At 40.1% G+C, this 20,186-nt stretch overlaps 1 protein-coding gene across 1 annotated transcript; it reads right to left on the bottom strand.

The window, feature by feature from the left end:
* Positions 1-1,540: 1,540 nt before the first annotated feature.
* tars1 (threonyl-tRNA synthetase 1) lies at positions 1,541-9,613 on the bottom strand. The gene is made up of 19 exons (XM_058071690.2): positions 9,437-9,613; positions 8,862-8,930; positions 8,495-8,685; positions 7,895-8,018; positions 7,697-7,821; positions 7,168-7,285; positions 7,012-7,076; positions 6,851-6,929; positions 6,009-6,155; positions 5,615-5,713; positions 4,952-5,118; positions 4,696-4,858; positions 4,438-4,575; positions 3,767-3,844; positions 3,583-3,683; positions 3,365-3,469; positions 3,197-3,269; positions 2,092-2,206; positions 1,541-2,009 (listed from the first exon to the last, which is right to left on the bottom strand). The coding sequence occupies exons 1-19, from the start codon at positions 9,494-9,496 to the stop codon at positions 1,861-1,863; spliced, it is 2,166 nt and encodes a 721-aa protein (XP_057927673.2). The 5' UTR covers positions 9,497-9,613; the 3' UTR covers positions 1,541-1,860.
* Between the last annotated feature and the right edge of the window lie 10,573 nt (positions 9,614-20,186).

The raw sequence follows: 20,186 nt of genomic DNA, 5'->3' as shown, positions 1-20,186 counted from the left end.
CTCATTTGTTTTCTGTGCCTTATATGACCACATGATGTATAGTATATGCTGTACTGTATGGAAGAAAGCGCAGCTCTTTGATAGGTCGAAGAAACAAGATTATATTATTTTGTATTTGGATTTTGTATTAATTATGCTAGCTTGATAATTAATAAATTATTGTCAATTCAATTGAATTCATTATTTTAAAATATAGGACTTATTATTAGTCTTCAATGATTATTAAACCACTTTTTAAAGAAAAGTGGCCAAGTAAATACAATAAAATTTGTAGGGTTAATTAAAATTAAGAAGAATAATTAATGAAAATTAAGAATAATATTTTTAAAAAATACATATATGTTACTATTCTTTTAAAATATTTTTAAGTAATGAAAAAGGGTAATATAAATTAGTGTTCAGAGTTTGACGTATCTGTGCGAAAGTGCTGTGTTTTTGCACCCATAAAATCCAGCCCACAATAACCAATCTTCACTTTATTTGGTGCTGAAACCTTCCCAGCAGCCAACATAGCTGTCAGCCCCTCTTATTTTAATCACCTGTAACTGTCAGAGAAGCCAAAATCAATGTTTTTATTGGAAAATGTGAAACTATATTCTTGCTCTATCTTTAACATTTAATGTCCCTACTTAAAGTAATGGGAGTCGTTTGCATGATTTAGACGGGCCATTTCCAAATAAAACATGTAGCCAGAAGCAGAGCAGATGGTTAAGTACATATTTATTTCTTTTCTTCTTCTTTTTTACAGGCTGAGTCATGTGAATAATTATTAGCCATGCTAAATTGAACAAAAATGGTCAAGTCGTTGCAAAGGTTAAAGATACATTTTCTTTCAGCTTTGCTTTGTATGTTTTTTTTCCACCTGAAAAGCAAGACTGTGCAGGGTCACTCGCTTCCCCCGCCCCCCTCCAACAGTCGTTACATTGGAACCACGCTAATGTGTTCCAGCTGTGGAAGTCGATAGATATAGCGCCGACTAGTGGTAAGAGCTTCAACAAGGTACAGGACAGTATAATGAAGTGTAGTTAGTTAATACAAGCTGTATTTTGTACTTGTACTTTCAGCATGAATGTCATTTTTATTAACACATTTTAACTCTTTCATGTTTTATTGGGATCTCATACAAATTTGTTAACTTTCACAAAATATACATAAACATAGCATTAACTGTACACAATATTAAAAAAATATGTAAATTAGAAATATTTTTGTTCATGTAAATACAAATATAACATTTTATTACAATTTATCTATATACATATTATTATTTAGGGCATCCATGGCATAAAGGTTACATTCAAGTTAAGCACTTACATATGATGGTGAGGAAATGTCAACTGGTAGTCCAGCCATCCTTTTTCTATGTCGCTTATCCTCACTAGGGGTCGGCTCGAAGTGTATTTCAGAACAACATATCTGATGATCGCATTGGTTCGTAGATTATCAAATAATTAAGATTGTCTGTTTTCTCCACATTCTAGCCTAAATGACAATGGGCAATGAGGTTAATACATGTATTCAGTCCACACACACACACATCAAGAATTGACTTGTTTAATTTCCAAAAATGGCAACTCTAGTATAATTCCCTGAAAGCAGCAGACAGAGCATGAAGAGCAGATCATTACAAATGCAAACTGGTGTGTTACAAGTTACCCAATACGAGGAGAGCAAGCACCAAGTCACATGATTGTATGTAATCCCATGACGTTAAAGTCAACAATGTTACTCGCACAAGAGACGCAGTCGGGACCAAATGAACAACATTCACCAATGTAAAAAAAATAGAGCCCTCTTACACTTAACCGAGTCAAGGTTTTGTTGATTGGGTGGAAAGCCGTTTGTTATGTTGTAAAAAGCTTAAAATTCTTCCTCCGCATTCCGATTCCTGGACAATTTGAGCTCCTTGAGACGCCGGATGCACTCCTCCAGGCCACGTTCCCCGTGGACTTTGTTATCCCGAGTGCGCACGTTCACAGTGTTACCGGTCTTCTCCTTCTCTCCCACCACTATTTTCAAGTAGACAGGAGGGGAAAAATAATTAGAAACAGTAGATATGAGGAGGGAGGAAGGATCATAAGGAAGACTCACCCAGGATGAAGTTGTACTGAGCCAGCTGGGCGTTTCGGATCTTCTTGTTTAAAGTGCATCCGGCATCGAGGTCCACGTCGCTCATGAAGCCACTGTTGTGGAACTCCTGCTGAACCTGCACATATTAAAGCAAGTGTTAAGTCTCCTGTCCACTTGGTGGCAGTAATGCACCTTCTAGCTATGAAGGCAAATATAGATTTGATATTTCTTTTTTCAATAGTAGTTCCCTGTATAGAAGATCTTTGATGAATTTGAATCCAGTAAATCCTTAAAAATAATAGACCACCCCTGTCAGTTTTTTTTTTTTTTTGCAAGATGTCCAAAAACACCAGAGCACTATAAATCTTTGATTAATATTTTTTTTCCCAGTAAATATATCATACAAAAGGTCTTTGATTGGAATAATTTTTCAGTTGTGCAGGGCACTCCTGTCTTATAGACTATCTTTGATAAGCATTTTTTTCAGCAGATCATATCAGTGAAGCGGTCCAGTTATACAAAAGATCTTTAAGGAGCTTTAACAGTCCATCCATTTTCTATGCTGCTTATACTAGGGTCGCGGGTATGCTGGAGCCTATCCCAGCTGTCTCTGGCGGGGTACACCCTGGACAGGTTGCCAGCCAATGGCAGGGCACATATAGACAAACAACCATTCACACTCACATTCATACCTATGGACAATTTTGAGTCACCAATTAACCTTAACATGTTTTTGGAATGTGGGAGGAAACCGAAGTACTCAGAAACCCTAGGCATGCACAAAAAGAACATGCAAACGCCACACAGAGATGTCCAAGCAGAGAATCGAACTCAGGTCTTCTCGATCACCATGCGGCCACTTTAACATAGTCATTGTTGAAAATTATGAATTTATTACTTTATATAATTAAGTCTATAATTATGTTAGCCATTTGGCAAAAGTGTTTTAAGTTGTGGTCGATACTTGCATTCACATTATATACAAAACAAGAACAGTATAGTGTTGGGCGAAGCGCGGACCCATTTCTTAACTCCTCAACTATGTGGCCCCCAGAACATTTGTGAAATATTCCTGTTTTATCCTTCAGTTGGACAGATTCGGGACACTATGTGTCATTGTGCTGACCTTCTGAGCGTACTCCTCACAGGTTGGTCCCACAGGTACCACCATCACTTGGCGAGGAGACAGCCACAGTGGCCTGCACATCAACAAGGACAAGGACAAATATGTTTGATGTTTCCCTTATAAAACTGAGTCTCATGCAGGTCCTTAATTAAAATGAATCCAGCAAACCATTTTCCTCCGTAATTTTCAGTGAGGATGGCGATCATTCGCTCGACTGATCCCAGAATGGCCCTGTGGATAATCACTGGTCTCTTCTTGTCATCGCCATCATGGCTGTAAAATAACATCATGGGCCCGTCATGTAGATTACACCATACCATCTTTCATTGTAGTTGTAATGTTTCACCTCCTGCTGCAACACTTTAACCATCAAGCTGCGTAACTACCTGACAAAAGAGAGATTGAAGCGAATCGGTAGCTGGAAATCCAACTGGATAGTGGCACACTGATGGTATCGGCCAATAGCATCCTTGATCTGGATGTCGATCTGTGTGGGGAAGCACGGCACAGAAGGTAAAATGAATGACACTTGTCTAATTAACGGTTAAAACGCATCATTAGGTTGTTCACCTTTGGTCCGTAGAAAGCTCCATCACCTGGGTTGAGAACCCATTTCTCTCCAAAGTCATTCAAGCTGTTCTCCAGTTGCTGTCAAAGAAAATCATATGTACAAATATTTAGATATTCTGTATTGCTACTTGGGATGAGCACACAGATGCACTTCCTTAATTAATGATCAATCAACTGTACATTACAATATAATAATACATCATGTAATTGTCCATTATAATAATATGTATATATATTTTTTTACTATTTTGTAAAATAATAAGTGGTTAATATAAATGTGAAAAACCTTTCTGCATATTTTAGGGTTGCACATAATGATCACTATTTTCTTGCTTAGAATTGAGATTTTTTTACATGCACACGTGCGCACACACACGCACGCACGCACTAGGCCTCAATTGTGTATACATACAGGGCTGCCAACATTTGGTGTTTGTAATCCGGGAGATCCAGACATTTTTAGTTTTCAACGCTGCCAGCACATACGCAGCATACAGCCCATTCTGTTAAATATAGATGTTCTTTGTCTTCTGCAAGCCACAATCTATTTGCTGCTCTTCAATTTCTATCTTGATAATATCACAGAACGGGCATCTTCGCTCCCCACGAGACTCTGTGTGAGCGCTTGACATTTTCGGCTAAGCGAGAAAAACAAGAGGCGTTCAGATTACCTTTTCTGCTTGCTCCCAGACGGCGGGCTCTCCGAGGAATTTCTCTGGTCTCGTAGAAAGGTTTAGTTTGAAAGTAAAGCCGAATACATCGTACACGGTGCGCAGAAAATCGAGGCAACCCTTGATCTCGTCCTCAATCTGAAGTCAACAGCAGATGTATAGCAAATAACATTTCAATGAAAACCAAGTTTGCAAATTGCAGTAAATTAAATACACTGAAAGTTTTGCTGAGATGTAATGTGCACAAAATGACCTCACCTGCTCCATGGAGCAGAAGATATGAGCGTCATCCTGCTGGAAACGGCGGACGCGGGTGAGGCCAGTGAGGGCTCCTGAAAGCTCGTTCCTGTGCAAGACGCCAAAGTCGGCCATGCGTAGGGGCAGCTCTCTCCAGGAGCGTGGCCGGTGATCAAACATGAGACTGAAATCAAATGCAGACCCTGTTACTTACTGCCATTTACCATTTTCATATAGAAGTATCGCCATTGAAAAAAGTGTGAGGATGAAACCTCACCAGTGGCCAGGGCAGTTCATGGGTTTGAGGGCGAAGGTCTCTTTCTCCACCTCAAAGGAGAACATGTTCTCGCTGTAGTGCTGCCAGTGACCAGAGGTCTGCCACAGCTTACTGTTGTAGATGTTGGGTGTTACCACCTCCTGGAAGCCTCTTTTCCTGTACTCACTCTGCCAGGGGCAAAAAAATTAAGCTTTCTAACGTCATCTCGTTAAGCAGAGTTTAAACATTATCTCTGGAGATTCTCCAATAAATGATGCAGAACCACCTCAAAAATAACTTATCTTCCTATTCAGCCATCCAAATCGGATATCAATTCACACCGTATGCCGTGAGCCAAGAGCTGGAGGACAATGTGTGCTCCATTTTATTTATGAAATTCTTCTGGAATATACACTCACTGAAAATGTATGAAACAGCTCCAAGTATGATGCAGTGCAAACTGCAATCACATTGATTAATAAACTGTGTTGAATGAATCTCATTAGTGTACCTAATGATTAACGTTGTTGAACATGTCACTACTTACCAGTTACCAAAAATGCTCTTTTGTTGTAGACCAAGTTGCACTTGAAAATGCTACACTTCCATGTACAATTCCCATTCTGTGTGGCCTGACTTCTAACTCTCTAGTTACACTTTTTTTCAATTATGATGCCGACTTACTCTGATGAACTCAATCAGGGTGTTGTAGATGAAGGCGCCTTTAGGCAGAAAGAAGCAGCTCCCTGGGCTCAGGTCATGGAAGAAGAACAGGTCCTGTTCCTGTAGACGAGTAGGTCAAAGCAGTTTTAATTTGAACTGACTCATCAAGCACTTTGAATGAGGATTTGTCTGACAATACTCTCCCTGTATAGGCTTACTTTTCCGCAAATTCGGAGACATGAATTACAGCTGCTGACAGTTTAGAAACCAAGTCTCCTAAAGTGGTCCTGATTGTTACAGTCAGGTCAATTTACAAATCACTCAAAGCTGGTTACAGTGTACCTTTTACTCCTAGAAAAACTCTGATATGGACTCTTGATATCGTTTGCAAGCTCACTGCTTCCTTGGTTCATACCCGGCCAAGTTTGCGATGATCTCTGTTCTTGGCCTCTTCCTGAAACTTCTCCCACTCTTTCAGCATTTTGGCATCCGGGAAGGAGATGCCGTAAATCCTCTGGAGGGTCTCCATGTCTGCTTTTCCCTCCCAGTATGTGGAGGAGTTCTGCACACACAAAAGCAAATAAAAATATCTTTCTTTATTTCAGAATTAGTGATGTAATGTAATTGTCAAATTTGGATAATTGGCCAGGACACATTAGTAAAAAATTAGTAAAACACATTAAAAGCAACTCAATTATGTTTAGAATTTCAAATGAACTTTCTACTGTCGCATCTTTTTGTCATTGTTTTTTTGTCTCAAGACAAACCAGCCTGTGAGTGCTTTTGTATGGACAGGAGGCCCACAGCAGCACTTGTTGCTCGTTGAGAAGAGCCAAACGTTCTTTCAGTTCTGTCAGTCACTAAAGTATTTTCACTAGATTTGTTGCAAGTCACTTTTACGCTTTTGTTTTCTACAAAGGTCAGATCGCTCGCTAAATATAGCAACAAAGTTGCTATGTTGGCAACACTCATCTCTCCTGCTAAGTGTTTTTATCTTCTGGCAGACCGGGTATGTTACAGCAATAAATAATATGTTAGAAAATGTGTTTATGAGTGAGGGCAAGCAAGTAGCACCAAATGTATTTGTGGCAGGCCACTCTATTTGCAGAACTCAATGATGAGTTAAGAGCTGACCTGTTGGTTTGATGTCAAGCATTTATTCATACAAGTGACGTGATTAATTGAAATATCGCGTCTTTTAGAGCAGAGACTTTGCAGTGATTAAGAATCATACAGCCCAAAAATTAAAAGGCTCACCTTGTGGATCTTCAGTGCCTTAATTTTCCCTGTGTGTCTCACGTGTGGACCCCGACACAAGTCAATTAAAGGACCACATCTGAAATGCAGCATTTGTGGGTATTGAAGATCATTTACATGACATTTTGATGCATCAGAGTAATCAAAGCACATCCACTCACCTGTAAACTGTAGTGGTGGGAGTGGTGACCTTCTCGTTCAATATGCGGCACTTGAACTTGTTGTACTGTCAAGATGAAGAATTGCTATTTTTTAATTTATTACTCAAGCAAATGACTTTCTCTTGGATTTTTAATGGAGGGGGTGTTCGGCAAAACCTTGAACATCTCCAATAGAGTTTCCTTTTTGATCTCCAACCTCTCAAATGGCTGCTTCTCCTTGATGATTTTCTTGCACAAGGTCTCCAGACAGGGGAAGTCATTGCTTGATACTCCTCTGCACAACAATTCCAGAAAAAGCAACAGCATCTTAGTTATTTCCAACTCTGCGGCCTGCATTGATAATGAAACTGCCCCGAAACCACTGCTAGTGTTTAAAGGGCATCTGAAGTGTCAGCACCAATGTGATTATAGGAGAACCTTTGAGAAACCTGGGCTATAATAGTCAAGAGTTATTGGCTTGGGGGAGTCTGCAATGTCAAAATCTCCTTGGTAAAACGAAGTCCATTAGCATAACATGACTTAATTAAGGGTGCTATGGAATTAATTAGACAGCGGCAGCTCTCCTGCAGCATAGGGAAATTCATATAGGAAAGGTCAAGTGGAAAGGTTGCTCACAGGAAAGATATTCATCTCTCATTTGCCAATCTAGCATGCACAAGTATCAGGAATATCCTGCCAGGCTTACTCATTGCTGTCAAGGAACATGTCATAATAAAAGCCGTTCTCGATGGGCGGACCGTAGCAGAGACAACCCCCATACACTCTCTCCATGGCTTCACCCAAGATGTGGGCACTTGAGTGCCAGTAAACCTGTAAAGATAACGAAAATAATGACTGTTCTAAACGACTCATAGGGTGAAATCATTTGCTTCTGTGGACTTACAGCTTGAGCTTCATCGTCATCAAACTTGAGTAATTCCAGGCTGCAGTCATCCTCTAAAGGTCTGTCCAGATCCCACACATTGTTGTTTACCTTGGCAATCACTGTATTGTCAGCGAGGCCTTGGCTGGACAGCAGAGTGCGGCACATCAAGTTCATGTGCAGGAATTATACACACAAGTCTGGTTAAAACTGCTATGACTATGTGACGATATTGTAAGGTAGTCCACAAACACTTAATTAGGCGTACCTGCACAAGTTAAAAGGTCCCTAATTGTGCAAAATTGACTTTTTAATGATCTTATAACAGTAATAGAGCATGTTTATGACCACCTAACCAAAGCATTAGCAGTAAAGCCACAGGCACACAATACAGTATGCCGTGTCTCCAAACAAGCTTATTAAAAGCCTAAATTCCAGTATCAAAGATAGTTTATGGACAACACACTTGAATATATTATGGTCTAAAAAGCTTTAAAAAACAGCAATACTAATAAGACCAATACTATAGCTGTCTCAAACATTATAATAATATATCTTTCAGCATTTATAGTTTTTAGTGATGCAGCTAATGTTTTACCCTAAATTACAACAGTGACTGACCTGATTCCAGAAGCCACTTGGTAGGGCGTGGTCTTCCATGATTCCCCCTCCACCACCCTGCCATCAGGTAAAGTCACTTTGATGTTTCGACTCTCCTTGGAAGCTCTTTCTGCCAAGAGGGCGTCATGCTCAGCTTTCAGCTTCGAGTACAAACTCAGACGCTTGTCTATGTACTCTGGTGCGGGTGAGAGCTGTACATCGAGAAAACAGTTTGGGAACATGTTGCAGTATTTGGTTTTCTTGGGTCAGGTTTTGTGCCCTGTTAACACTTTTACGTCTTGTGATGCAGTTCAATGTAAACGTTTACAGATGCACAAAAGCAGTAAAAATAGATATGAAAATGTGATTTCTGCATATGCACACTCACCTCAACTCGTCCTCCAGCATCTCCAGCATCATTTTTGGCTTTCACTTTTCCTCCACCAGAGGCTCCTCCCTGTCCAAACGTTGCATCATACAATGGATTTAATTTCACCTTACTTATGCATTGAACAGCCAGTATTCGCATCATTATATTAATATGAGTAAGTAATATAAGTAAGTATAGTATATAGTAAATACTTGAGCCAGTGACTGTCAATACACACATCAATATGTGAGTCACCGATGGAAAAGTACAACTTTCTACGGTCTTGCGTACGCCCCACAAATTCTTACGTAGACTTCCCACAAGTGGCCTTTATTTGTCATTTGGAAAGTAGAGTTTTGTGTGAAGACTACGTTACAACAATACAGCGTGATATTTTCTCCGATTAAGACTGACCCCCCCCCTCCCAAATAGACCGTTTAATTTGACTTGCAATCCACCAAAAAGTGGGGTTACCAGTTGTTTCCTGTAAGCGTTAAGAACCTCATCGCTAGCAGTGTGTATATGAAGAGTGCGAGGCGAAGCTAAATGCTAACCGGCTAAAATGAATGACTAAAATGAAGGCAAAGTGTTACCTTAAGACCTCCGTTCACATCCAGTTCGTTCATTTTCTCCACGACGGTCTGCTGAGCCATAACCAGTGAAAAGCTGTCCCACAGTAAATGACTTTTCGCAGTCCGGTTACTACTAGCTAGCAGAAACTGTCACGATGACCGGTGACGCTGATGTCGTCACCCGGAAATGGTGAGTCTGATGCAACATTTCTGTAGCCGCATGTTAATAAAGGGCTTCCGGAAACCCACTAAAGTAAAAGTTACAGTCTTTGAAAAACAATTGTCTTGGATGAAAATAATATAGTTAGAAAAATAATATAAGAAAATAGTTTATTGTTGATGCAATGTTCTCTGCAGTTCGTCAGCATCTAGAACAGGGGTCTTAAACTCAGTTTACTTGGGGGCCACTGGAGCTCAGGTCTGAGTGAGACTGGGCTGCATCAGGTTTTCAAAAAAAAGTGCATTTAATAAAAACAAAAAAATTTAAAAAACTTTGCTTTGGATGTAATTTTCTACAAGAAAAGCTCTGATAAAACATTCCACTGTTCTCAAATATCTTACTTTTTATTTTTCTACACAAAACAAGATGAAAAATAAATAAACAAATCAAGAATAAAGAAAATCAATCAATCAGTAATAAATAAATAAATAAAATAAATAAAATAATATAAATAAATATAAATAATAAATATAAATTATAAATAAATAAATATAAAATAATAATAATAAAACTGCAAAAAATAAAAACTTAAGAAACCACATATACTAGTTGGTGCGTAGACAAATCATTTTTTTCAGATTAAAATGAACAAAACATTATTAGAGCCCTGTAGACATGACAAAACACGACTATAGTCACATTTATACTCTTTTTATTTACAACATTGCGCAACTGCAGGGTCTTGAGACACATGCTAACTCGCAAACTAGAGAGCTAGCGACCTAAACGGTAGGCTTCAAGTTATTTCCTTTAAACTTAAATAGCCAAAAACTTACCACTTCCACATGGATAGGGAGGATAACTATTAACAGTTATTTAACCTTTAACATGAACATTAATCAAACGTAATAATTTTTTCTGGGTACATGATACCATACAGCATCCATATCAAACTTGCGCGGGCCGCACTAACATTAAACTTTCATATCAAGGCAGGGGCCTCAAACTAGTGTCCTGCGGGCCACATTTGGCCCACGGGCTGCATGTTTGAGACCCCTGATCTAGAAGATGATTATTACTCATATACAGTGCATCCGGAAAGTATTCACAGCGCTTCACTTTTTCTACATTTTGTCATGTTACAGCCTCATTCCAAACTGAATTAAATTAATCTCTTACCTCAAAATTCTACACAAAATACTCCATTATGACAATGTGAAAAAGTTTTTTTTGACATGTTTTGAATTTATTAAAAATAGAAAACGAAAAAAATCACATTTACATAAGTATTCACAGCCTTTGCCATGAAGCTCAAAATTGAGCTCAGGTGCATCTTTTTTCCACTGATCATCCTTGAGATCTTTCTACAGCTTAATTGGAGTCCACCTGCAGTGAATTCAGTTGATTGGACATGATTTGGAAATATAATAACTGTCTATATAAGGTCCCACAGTTGATTGTGCATGTCAGAGCACAAACACCAAGCATGAAGTCAAAAGAACTGTCTGTAGACCTGCGAGACAGGATTGTCTTGAGGCACAGATCTGGGGAAGGATACAGAAAAATTTCTGCTGCTTTGAAGGTCCCAATGAGCACAGTGGCCTCCATCATTCGTAAATGGAAGACGTTTGAAACCACCAGGACTCTTCCTAGAGCTGGCCGGCCTTCTAAACTGAGCGATCGGGGAAGAAGGGCCTTAGTCAGGGAGGTGACCAAGGCCCCGATGGTCACTCTGTCAGAGCTCCAGCGTTCCTCTGTGGAGAGAGGAGAGCCTTCCAGAAGGACAACCATCTCTGCAGCAATCCACCAATCAGGCCTGTATGGTAGAGTGGCCAGACGAAAGCCACTCCTTAGTAAAAGGAACATGACAGCCCGTCTGGAATTTGCCAAAAAGCACCTGAATGACTCTCAGACCATGAGAAACAAAATTCTCTGGTCTGATGAGACAAAGATTGAACTCTTTGGTGTGAATGCCAGGCGCCATGTTTGGAGGAAACCAGGCACTGCTCATCACCAGGCCAATACCATCCCTACAGTGAAGCATGGTGGTGGCAGCATCATGCTGTGGGGATGTTTTTCAGCAGCAGGAACTGGCAGACTAGTCAGGATAGAAGGAAAATGAATGCAGCAATATATAGAGATATTCTGGATGAAGACCTGCTCCAGAGCACTCTTGACCTCAGTAGACTGGTCATGTACCTTGACCATATAGACAGTAGACATTAGCACACAGCCAAGATCTCAAAAGATTGGCTTCAGAACCACTCCGTGAATGTCCTGGAGTGGCCCAGCCAGAGTCCAGACTTGAATCCGATCGAACATCTCTGGAGAGATCTGAAAATGGCTGTGCACAGACGTCTCCCATCCAACCCGATGGAGCTTGAGACTTATTGCAAAGAAGAATGGGCAAAACTGCCTAAAGATAGGTGTGCTAAACTTGTGGGATCATATTCAAAAAGACTTGAGGCTGTAATTGCTGCCAAAGGTGGATCAACAAAGTATTAAGCAAAGGCTGTGAATACTTATGTAAATGTGATTTTTTTTTTTTTTTATAAATTCAAAACATGTCAAAAAAACCTTTTTTCACATTGTCATAATGGAGTATTTTGTGTAGAATTTTGAGGTAAGAGATTAATTTAATTCAGTTTGGAATGAGGCTGTAACATGACAAAATGTAGAAAAAGTGAAGCGCTGTGAATACTTTCCGGATGCACTGTATTTATTTATTTATAAAGACGTAGGTAGAATCAACTCTTGTTTCATGCTTTCAATTACTGATAAATTATTCACACCATATCTTTCATCGGTTAACACATACAATATTCAGTTTAACGTATAGCATACTCATCCCTAGTGTTGACCTATGTATGTGTCTACCCATGAAAATAGCAAAATAGCTTTGCGCCGCACATGGCGGAGGTAATAACCCATTCATAATAACCTTGGACCTCACAGAAACTAGAGTATAGTATCTTAATTGCTTTTGATTAATTGTTTAAAACCCTATTACAAAAGCAGATTTGTCACTTACGGCTTTGTTAGTGTGTCGTGCATTTTAATGACATGAAGCCAATAATTCACACAGCTCACAAAGCATGCCTAGTAAAATTAACAAAGAGCAGATTATAGTCTTGTGCAGGCTGATTGCAATCATAGGGACTGATAGCTGTATTTGCAGAGAGTATACGAGGTGATGTTTGCCCTACATTTTCATTCTTCTGGGCTCCAAGGCGCCAAGATGGAGACAACACGCACATTTCAATTAATGTTGAACAGTGGTTTTAAACTCCTCACACTCTCACAGGGAATTAGAGAAGAAGATGAAGCACGGTGTCTAGATTCCATGCTGGTTTTTGAGGGGGTTTGTGAGGAGGAGGGGAAGTGTTGAATAATTCACCTTCAAACGCTGGAAAAAATCACACGCGTGCCTGCTATGTAAATGTTCTGCATAGTTATTGGCTCTGTTTTTGGCTTAAAACATTGTTTCAGTGCCAAGTCAGGCCTAAAGTATTAAAGAGTATTAAAGGTGGTGTAAAATGGAAATAGGATGTCTATCTAGTGGTTTGCTTTTCATTACAGTCTTCCAAGTCTCGGAAGTGGTCTACATTTCATCAATTTCCTACCACTTATCCTGTTCAGGTTAGCGGGAAAGCTTGGGCTTATCTCAGCCTTAGCCTGGCCACAATATAAGGCCACTACAAAATACGCAGTTTTACTGTACTGGGGATCAGGAAACCAGTCACTATATGAATGGTACAACAATGGACCTTAGGATCTGGTCACAGTATCTCACTGTATCTGTGCATTCAATGCATCATTAGAATCTTTGTTTGTTGTCCATAACATACACCTGCCCATATCATAACCCCACCGTCACCGTGGGTCACTTGATCCACAACATTGACATCATTAAACTATTTACAACCCTGTCTTCTGCATCTGTTTCTCTCACACCAACTTACCCTCATGTCCTCTTTCATTACATCCATAAACTTCCTCTTTGATCTTCTTCTTTACGCCTCCTACCTGGCAGCTCTAAACGCAGCATCCTTCTACCAATAAATTCACTATCTCTCCTCTGGACATGTCCCAACCATCTCAGTTTGGCCTCTCTGACTTTATCTCCAAACCCTCTAAATTGTAATGTCCCTCTGATGTACTCGTTCCTGATCCTATCCATCCTGGTCACTCCCAATGAGAACCTCAGCATCCCCATTTCTACTACCTCTAATTCTGCTTCCTGTCTATTCCTCAGTGGTACTGTATCTAGGCCATACAACATGGCTGGTCTCTTGAGACTTCTCATTTTCTGTACCGCTTGTCATCTTGGGTATGCTGGAGACTATCCCAGCGGTCTTTTTGGGTGAGAGGCGGGGGAATTGCAGGGCACATATAAACAAGCAACAAATCACACTCAAGAGTCATACCTATGGACAAAGTTAGAGTCTCCAATTTATCTAGCATGCATAGTTTTGTAATGTGGGAGGAAGACGGAGTACCTGGAGAGAACCCACATATGAGGAGAACATGTAAACTCCACACAGAGATACAAACCCACAATCTTCTGACAGTGAGGCCAACATGTGAACACCCGATACAATGATTAATTCATTGATGTTATTTTTACTACAGTATATATTATTTAATTCTAACTGTAAACAACCAAAATATTACATTTACTATTCATTCACTCATTTTCTACCGCTTTTTCCTCACGAGGGTCGCAGGGGTGCTGGAGCCTATCCCAGCTGTCTTTGGGCGAAAGGCGGGGTACACACTCACATTCATACCTATGGACGATTTGGAGTCGCCAATTAACCTAGCATGTTTTTGGAATGTGGGAGGAAACCGGAGTACCCGTGGAAAACCCATGCATGCACAGGGAGAACATGCAAACTCCACACAGAGATGGCCGAGGGTGGAATTGAACCCTGGTCTCCTAGCTGTGAGGTCTGCGCGCTAACCACTCGACCGGCGTGCCGCCCATTACATTTACTAATTATTATTAATATTATTAGTAGTCGTGGCAGCACACATAGTAACCAAATATACATATCCCTTGGCACAAGAAAGGGTGATGGATATAAGATTGTGATGCCATGGTGGTTTTTTTTATGACAAACCCGTAAGACAAGTTGAAGACTGAGTGCAAAGAAAGTGGATAGACGATGATTATTATTTATTGTGAGTAAATAGAAAAAAAGAGTGGGTCAAGTGCTGTAAGAGCAGAATTATTTAGGGAACCCCTGCTGTTCAGAGAATGCTAATGTGCATTTCTATAAGTGATCTTGAATTATTTGGAGGTACCTTAAATATTTTATATGGGTTCCCTGTAGGTGTCAGTAGAGAGACCGTCATAAACCATCCAGACTTTTTTTTTGGCTTTGCACTTCCTTTCACTTGTGTACAGTCACGTCTATCACTGAAGTTTGTCTACAAACAAAAGAGTGCCCACCTCTATCACTCGGAAGGAAATTGCAGAGTACATGGTGGGATTTGCTCCCTCCAAACACTTCATAAATATTTGATCCTACCTCCTTGCACACTCATGTCTCTTCTAAACCTTATTAGCTCATCACTCCGCTCTATCGTCTCCCATGAATCATTGCTTTTAAATAAGACATAGGGATAGCCTCCTAATTAAACAATTTATATAAATCCATGATGCAATAAAGAAGTAGAACCCAGGATGGGAAAGAATTACTGGGGATAAAAGTGGTGAGCTGGGAGGTGTTTTGAGGGGATTTGAAGGCTCGGTGTAATAAAGCACATCTGAAAGCGTTCCTTACAAGCGAGCCCATCGTGCTCCTGCTCCAAGGGCACGCTCCTGTATGAAAAATCACTGGCCTTCAGCCGCCCTCCACACTGGGAGATGATGACGGATGACATCGGGTCAGAAAGGAGGGCAGTGTGGACCACAAGTATTCAGACAACCATCTGTTGAGAAATCCTCCAAGAGATGCTCCACACTCTCCAGGTTGCAAACCTGGTATATTATTATGCTACATTGTGTTAAGGCACTGCATAATGCATGAGGGATTATCACAGGGGTAGGGAACCTATGGCTCGGGAGTCGGATGTGGCTGCATCTGGCTCTCAGACATTTTTGAACATTATAACATTTATTGAATTATTTTTCACTGTCATCCATCCATCCCCTATGCCGCTTATCCTCACTAAGGTCGCGGGAGTATGCTGGAGCCTATCCCTGCTGACTTTGAGCAAGGGGTAGGGTACACCCTGGACTGGTCACCAGCCAATCACAGGGCAGACATGTTTTGGATCATTCTCCTGCTGCAGAAACCACGTTGGTTTCAGCTGGACAATTTTTGGTAGACAAGAGAATTAATCTATCACTGTAAGTCCTCCAGACCCTGAAGAAGACCAGACATCACACTACCACCACCATATTTTCCTGTTGGTATGATGGTCTTTCTCTGGAACTTTTTTTTTGTCTTTCTTATGGTAGGGTCAGTATTAATATACTGACCTTAACTGAGGCAATTGAGGCCTGCAGTTCTTTGGATGTCATTGTGGGGTCTTTTGTGACCCTTTGGACGAGTCATTGTTGCGCTCTTCTGGTCATTTTTGTTAGAAGGTTCACAGTTGTTCCATGTTTTTGACATTTGTGGGTAATGGTTCTGACTGTGGTTTGCTGGAGTTCCAAAGCTTTAGAAATGACTTTATGACCTTTTCCAGACTGATAGAGCTAAATTAATCTAAGTTAAATTATTCTTTAACAGGGTGGGCAATCCCTTTTTCACTCAGGGCCATGTAAGTTTGGAGTTTCTTCTCCCTAAATAATAAAAGGTTTCACTTTCCTTTTGTGTTTAGTTGTGTTGTCATTGACAAATACTTAAATTCCCTTGATGACCTGAAACATTTAAATGTGACAAACATGCATAAAGGGTGTACACACTTTTTCACACCACTGTAAATACATAGCATTCCATTACACCCCCTTAACTCCTGTCTGGTTTGTTGGAACACAGTCAGTGGATTAAAAAAAAGGTTGGGGACCACTGCTTGCAGACTGTTTCTGGGCTGTTCCTCTGAGCTTCCTCTAGTTTGTGGTTCAGACAAAGGTGCCGCATCAGAGTAGACGTGCTGCTGCTGCATGGTGCTCATGAAACAACTCTTGACAGCTGTCACAAGCGGAGTAAAAAAAAAATAACAATGTTCACAGGAGAAATCCAAAAACAGAAGAGTTGTTGTGGCACCGAGCACCTCATTGTTTTCTAACTCGGCGCCCATAGGCTGATGACAGACTCCTGCAGATTATTGGAGATTCTCTGCATGTTTGCAAATATATTTAGAACAAAAAGCAGCAATTCCCTAAGCATTTGTGTAAACGCTAAGAGATGTTGTCAGAAAGCTGAAGTTATGCTTCCTGTCTATGATGTCATCAGGGATTGACGCTCTAACATATAACCACAGTTTCACATGCATTTCAAATTTCTAATTACATATACCGTCATTTATGTTTGTAAGACAAAGAAGAAATGATGAGGCTGTTCAGTTGTAAAGAAGAGGACGACTTTAGTGGTTCTAGTTCTCAGGGGGAGATTGAGAACAGCCAGGAATGACTTTTCTGGTAGGCTAGTTTTTACAGGCCATTTGACACGCATTGTTCAAGTCTACTTGGAAAAAAAATAAATAAAAAAATTAATAAAATTAATCTTTCTGTATAGTCTATATCCCACATTACATTGACACCAGTGGCTTCCAGACAAGTGCGGCTGAATCTTTTTTTCTCTTTAAATTCAATGAATGCAACTAATATACCATGCACACTATAATCCGTAAATTAGGATAAATTACAAATGAAAGAGCTAAATTAATATTGAATGTTCTTCATGTAATGCATACATACTTGTCTTATTACACCATGTTCTCTGATTGGTTTATCATTGCCAGAGTACGTATTATGTCCCTGTGTCAGCGGGAAATGGTCCAACAGTCACTCAAGCAGAGCCCTTAGCCAAGTAGCACAACATTTTTACAGATTTTGGATTAAGAGGTGCATCGTGGATTTTTGAGGAAATGAAAGGCTTTTAAATGCATGTGTTTTATGTATTTTTGTGCATTTCACGCAAATATAATTGTAAAACTATAAAATGTCTTTTGTGTTAACATATTTGATTTAATTTATTTTAGTTTGCGTCTATTTCAGTTCTAGTTAGACCTTCCGAAACAAATGAATGGCGCTAACCAAGGTTCCAGAGTGTCGTTTATGCCAAAATGTCTTTGCCATAGGACCTTCCTCACACACAAGATGTTTTCTCCACTTAGTACAGTTTTCAGACTTATTTACTATGCTCAGTGCCAAGTGTTCGTCATTGAAAATGTTGTTTTTATTTAGTGTTGAATTATATCCCTAACAAATTTCATGAATTTTGAGTATATCCCGATAATCACTACCTAGCCCATTCGATTAGATTTGTTGGGTTTTTTTTTAGAAGTCTGAGTTTTGGACATAACTCTATTTTTTGCTTGAAAGAAAATGTCACCTTACCTATTGCTGCTTCCATACATTAAAGGCCCTTATAAGCTTGAGACGCATTACGTCGCACCTCCATCCTTGCTAATAATGTCACACAGCAAGGGAAGGCTTTACAAAGGTCAACGCAACTGTGCTGGCAGCAGAGGTGTTTTTCTTGCATAAGAAGTGACATTGGGGGCCACGCGGAAGAATAAAATGTAAAAGAAATTGCGCCCACAAGAAGGTTTATTGGCTTCCTCCTCCAGTCAGGGGTAATGGCAGATCTAGCAGTTGGAGGGGGAGAGAGCCGTGTAGAGGGATTAGGCTCCTTTGCGGCCCCTTATCATTCAGTTCAGTGTGCTGGCTCAGCAGCAGTAAGCAAATTGAAACTAACAGGATCTGCTGTAGCTACTACCTCTTCATAGTAATATGCCAGGCTGTCATTAAAGGATTACACTTCATGCTGCCAAAAGAAGCACCATCCCCGAAACAAAAATCACTTTGAGCATTTGTTAATATGAGAATCCATCTCCTGGAAGTAAAAGCCAAGAATATGGATTGTACAAGGACGACTTGTGCTTTGGTAATTCATTAGTATAATGTGGTGTGTATGTGTGTGTGTGTGCTTCAGAAGTGTAAAAGCAGTACTGGAAAAGCTCCCCAGCTGCTATGTCACATTTATTGACTCATTGCACACTCCTCATTCAGACTCCATTTGAAATAACTGCCCTGACATATCTTCTCTAAAGTTCCAGCTAACATGCACTCCACTAAATAATTTGTCACCTAAAATAATGCCCCAGTCCCACCGTAAAAAAAGCAACCTAATTACACAACAGCACGTGCAAGTTCTAACTCATTTTAAATTCCAAACATACGGTAGAATTGCTAGCTTCCAGAGTAGAATAAGCCTCTGGAGATGGGGCGCCTCATTAAAAGCATAAAAACGCTAAAAACGTTCATTGACCTAAGCCTGACTATTTTTTTTCCTGCATCTTTAGTGAGTCCAAATAAGCTCCACTGATCCACCCTGGTTAGATGTATTAATCTCACCACTGCTCAAATTGTACACATTGTACTGCAGTGCTCATGTATTCGGCAGGCACACAGATGTTTTATTTAAATAAGTGCTGGTGTGTCTTAGAGTAGTTCATTAACAATTATATTCAGAGGAGTCTGATTTAACTATCAATCTCACCATTGAATCATATAAAATGAATGAATGAATGTTTTAGACTTTTGAATTAAAAAGCAGAACTATTTGATACAGTGTACGCTTTTAAACATTTAAAAAAATCTGAATGAATTAATTATCACTGTCTTGCCACCCTCATGAAGATAAGCAGCATAGAAAATGGATGGATGGAATTATAACTGTTTTGTGGTTGAATATGTTAAAAAGTTAAGCAATTTTACACATAAAAACAGTCAAATAAACAAACACATACATTTAAGGGATTCAAACGACATCATATGAAGTGCAATACAGTATGTGTAACTTGTGTGTGCTTTGTAATGAAGCATTGAAGTGTATCTGTCCCTACCCACAAATAACGGCAATGGAATAGTATTCTACAGAGGTCTCTCTCTGTGTCAGTAACACGGAGGAGCTGCCAATGCTAAAAATGTCTAAAAGGGGTTATTTTCTATTATTATGTCCATTGTATTGGGTAATACTAATGTAAAACCATGACACGATGGCACCAGCAGTGTGCATGGCGACGCGTCTGTTGGTGTCGTTCTGGTTGTTGTTTGCTCTGCCCTTTGTAACCTACTACAATGTCTCAGGAATACTTGAGTATGATCGCCAGACACTTAAGTTTGATGATGAAATTCAAGCATTCCTCCCCCAACTCCCAAGCTTCTTCCGGCAGCCTGCCTTCATCAAGCAGCCTGAACCCTGTGGAAGTGGAGTGGATCACACTCATCTTGGCTCCCTGGTTCATGTTTGTGCTTCAGCTAGTGAGGATTACACTCTTCCAGGGGGCTTATTGAACGTCAGATCGCTAGCAACCAAATCATTCATTCATTCATTTTCTACCGCTTATCTTCACGAGGGGTGCGGGGGGGGCTGGAGCCTATCCCAGCTGTCTTTGGGCGAGAGGCGGGGTACACCCTGGACTGGTCGC

The sequence above is a fragment of the Doryrhamphus excisus genome, linkage group LG3 (genome assembly GCF_037039965.1).
Source record: "Doryrhamphus excisus strain RoL-2023G ecotype Guam linkage group LG3, RoL_Dexc_Guam_v1.1, whole genome shotgun sequence".
Taxonomy (NCBI): domain Eukaryota; kingdom Metazoa; phylum Chordata; class Actinopteri; order Syngnathiformes; family Syngnathidae; genus Doryrhamphus; species Doryrhamphus excisus.
This window is presented reverse-complemented; position numbering and strand designations above follow the sequence as displayed.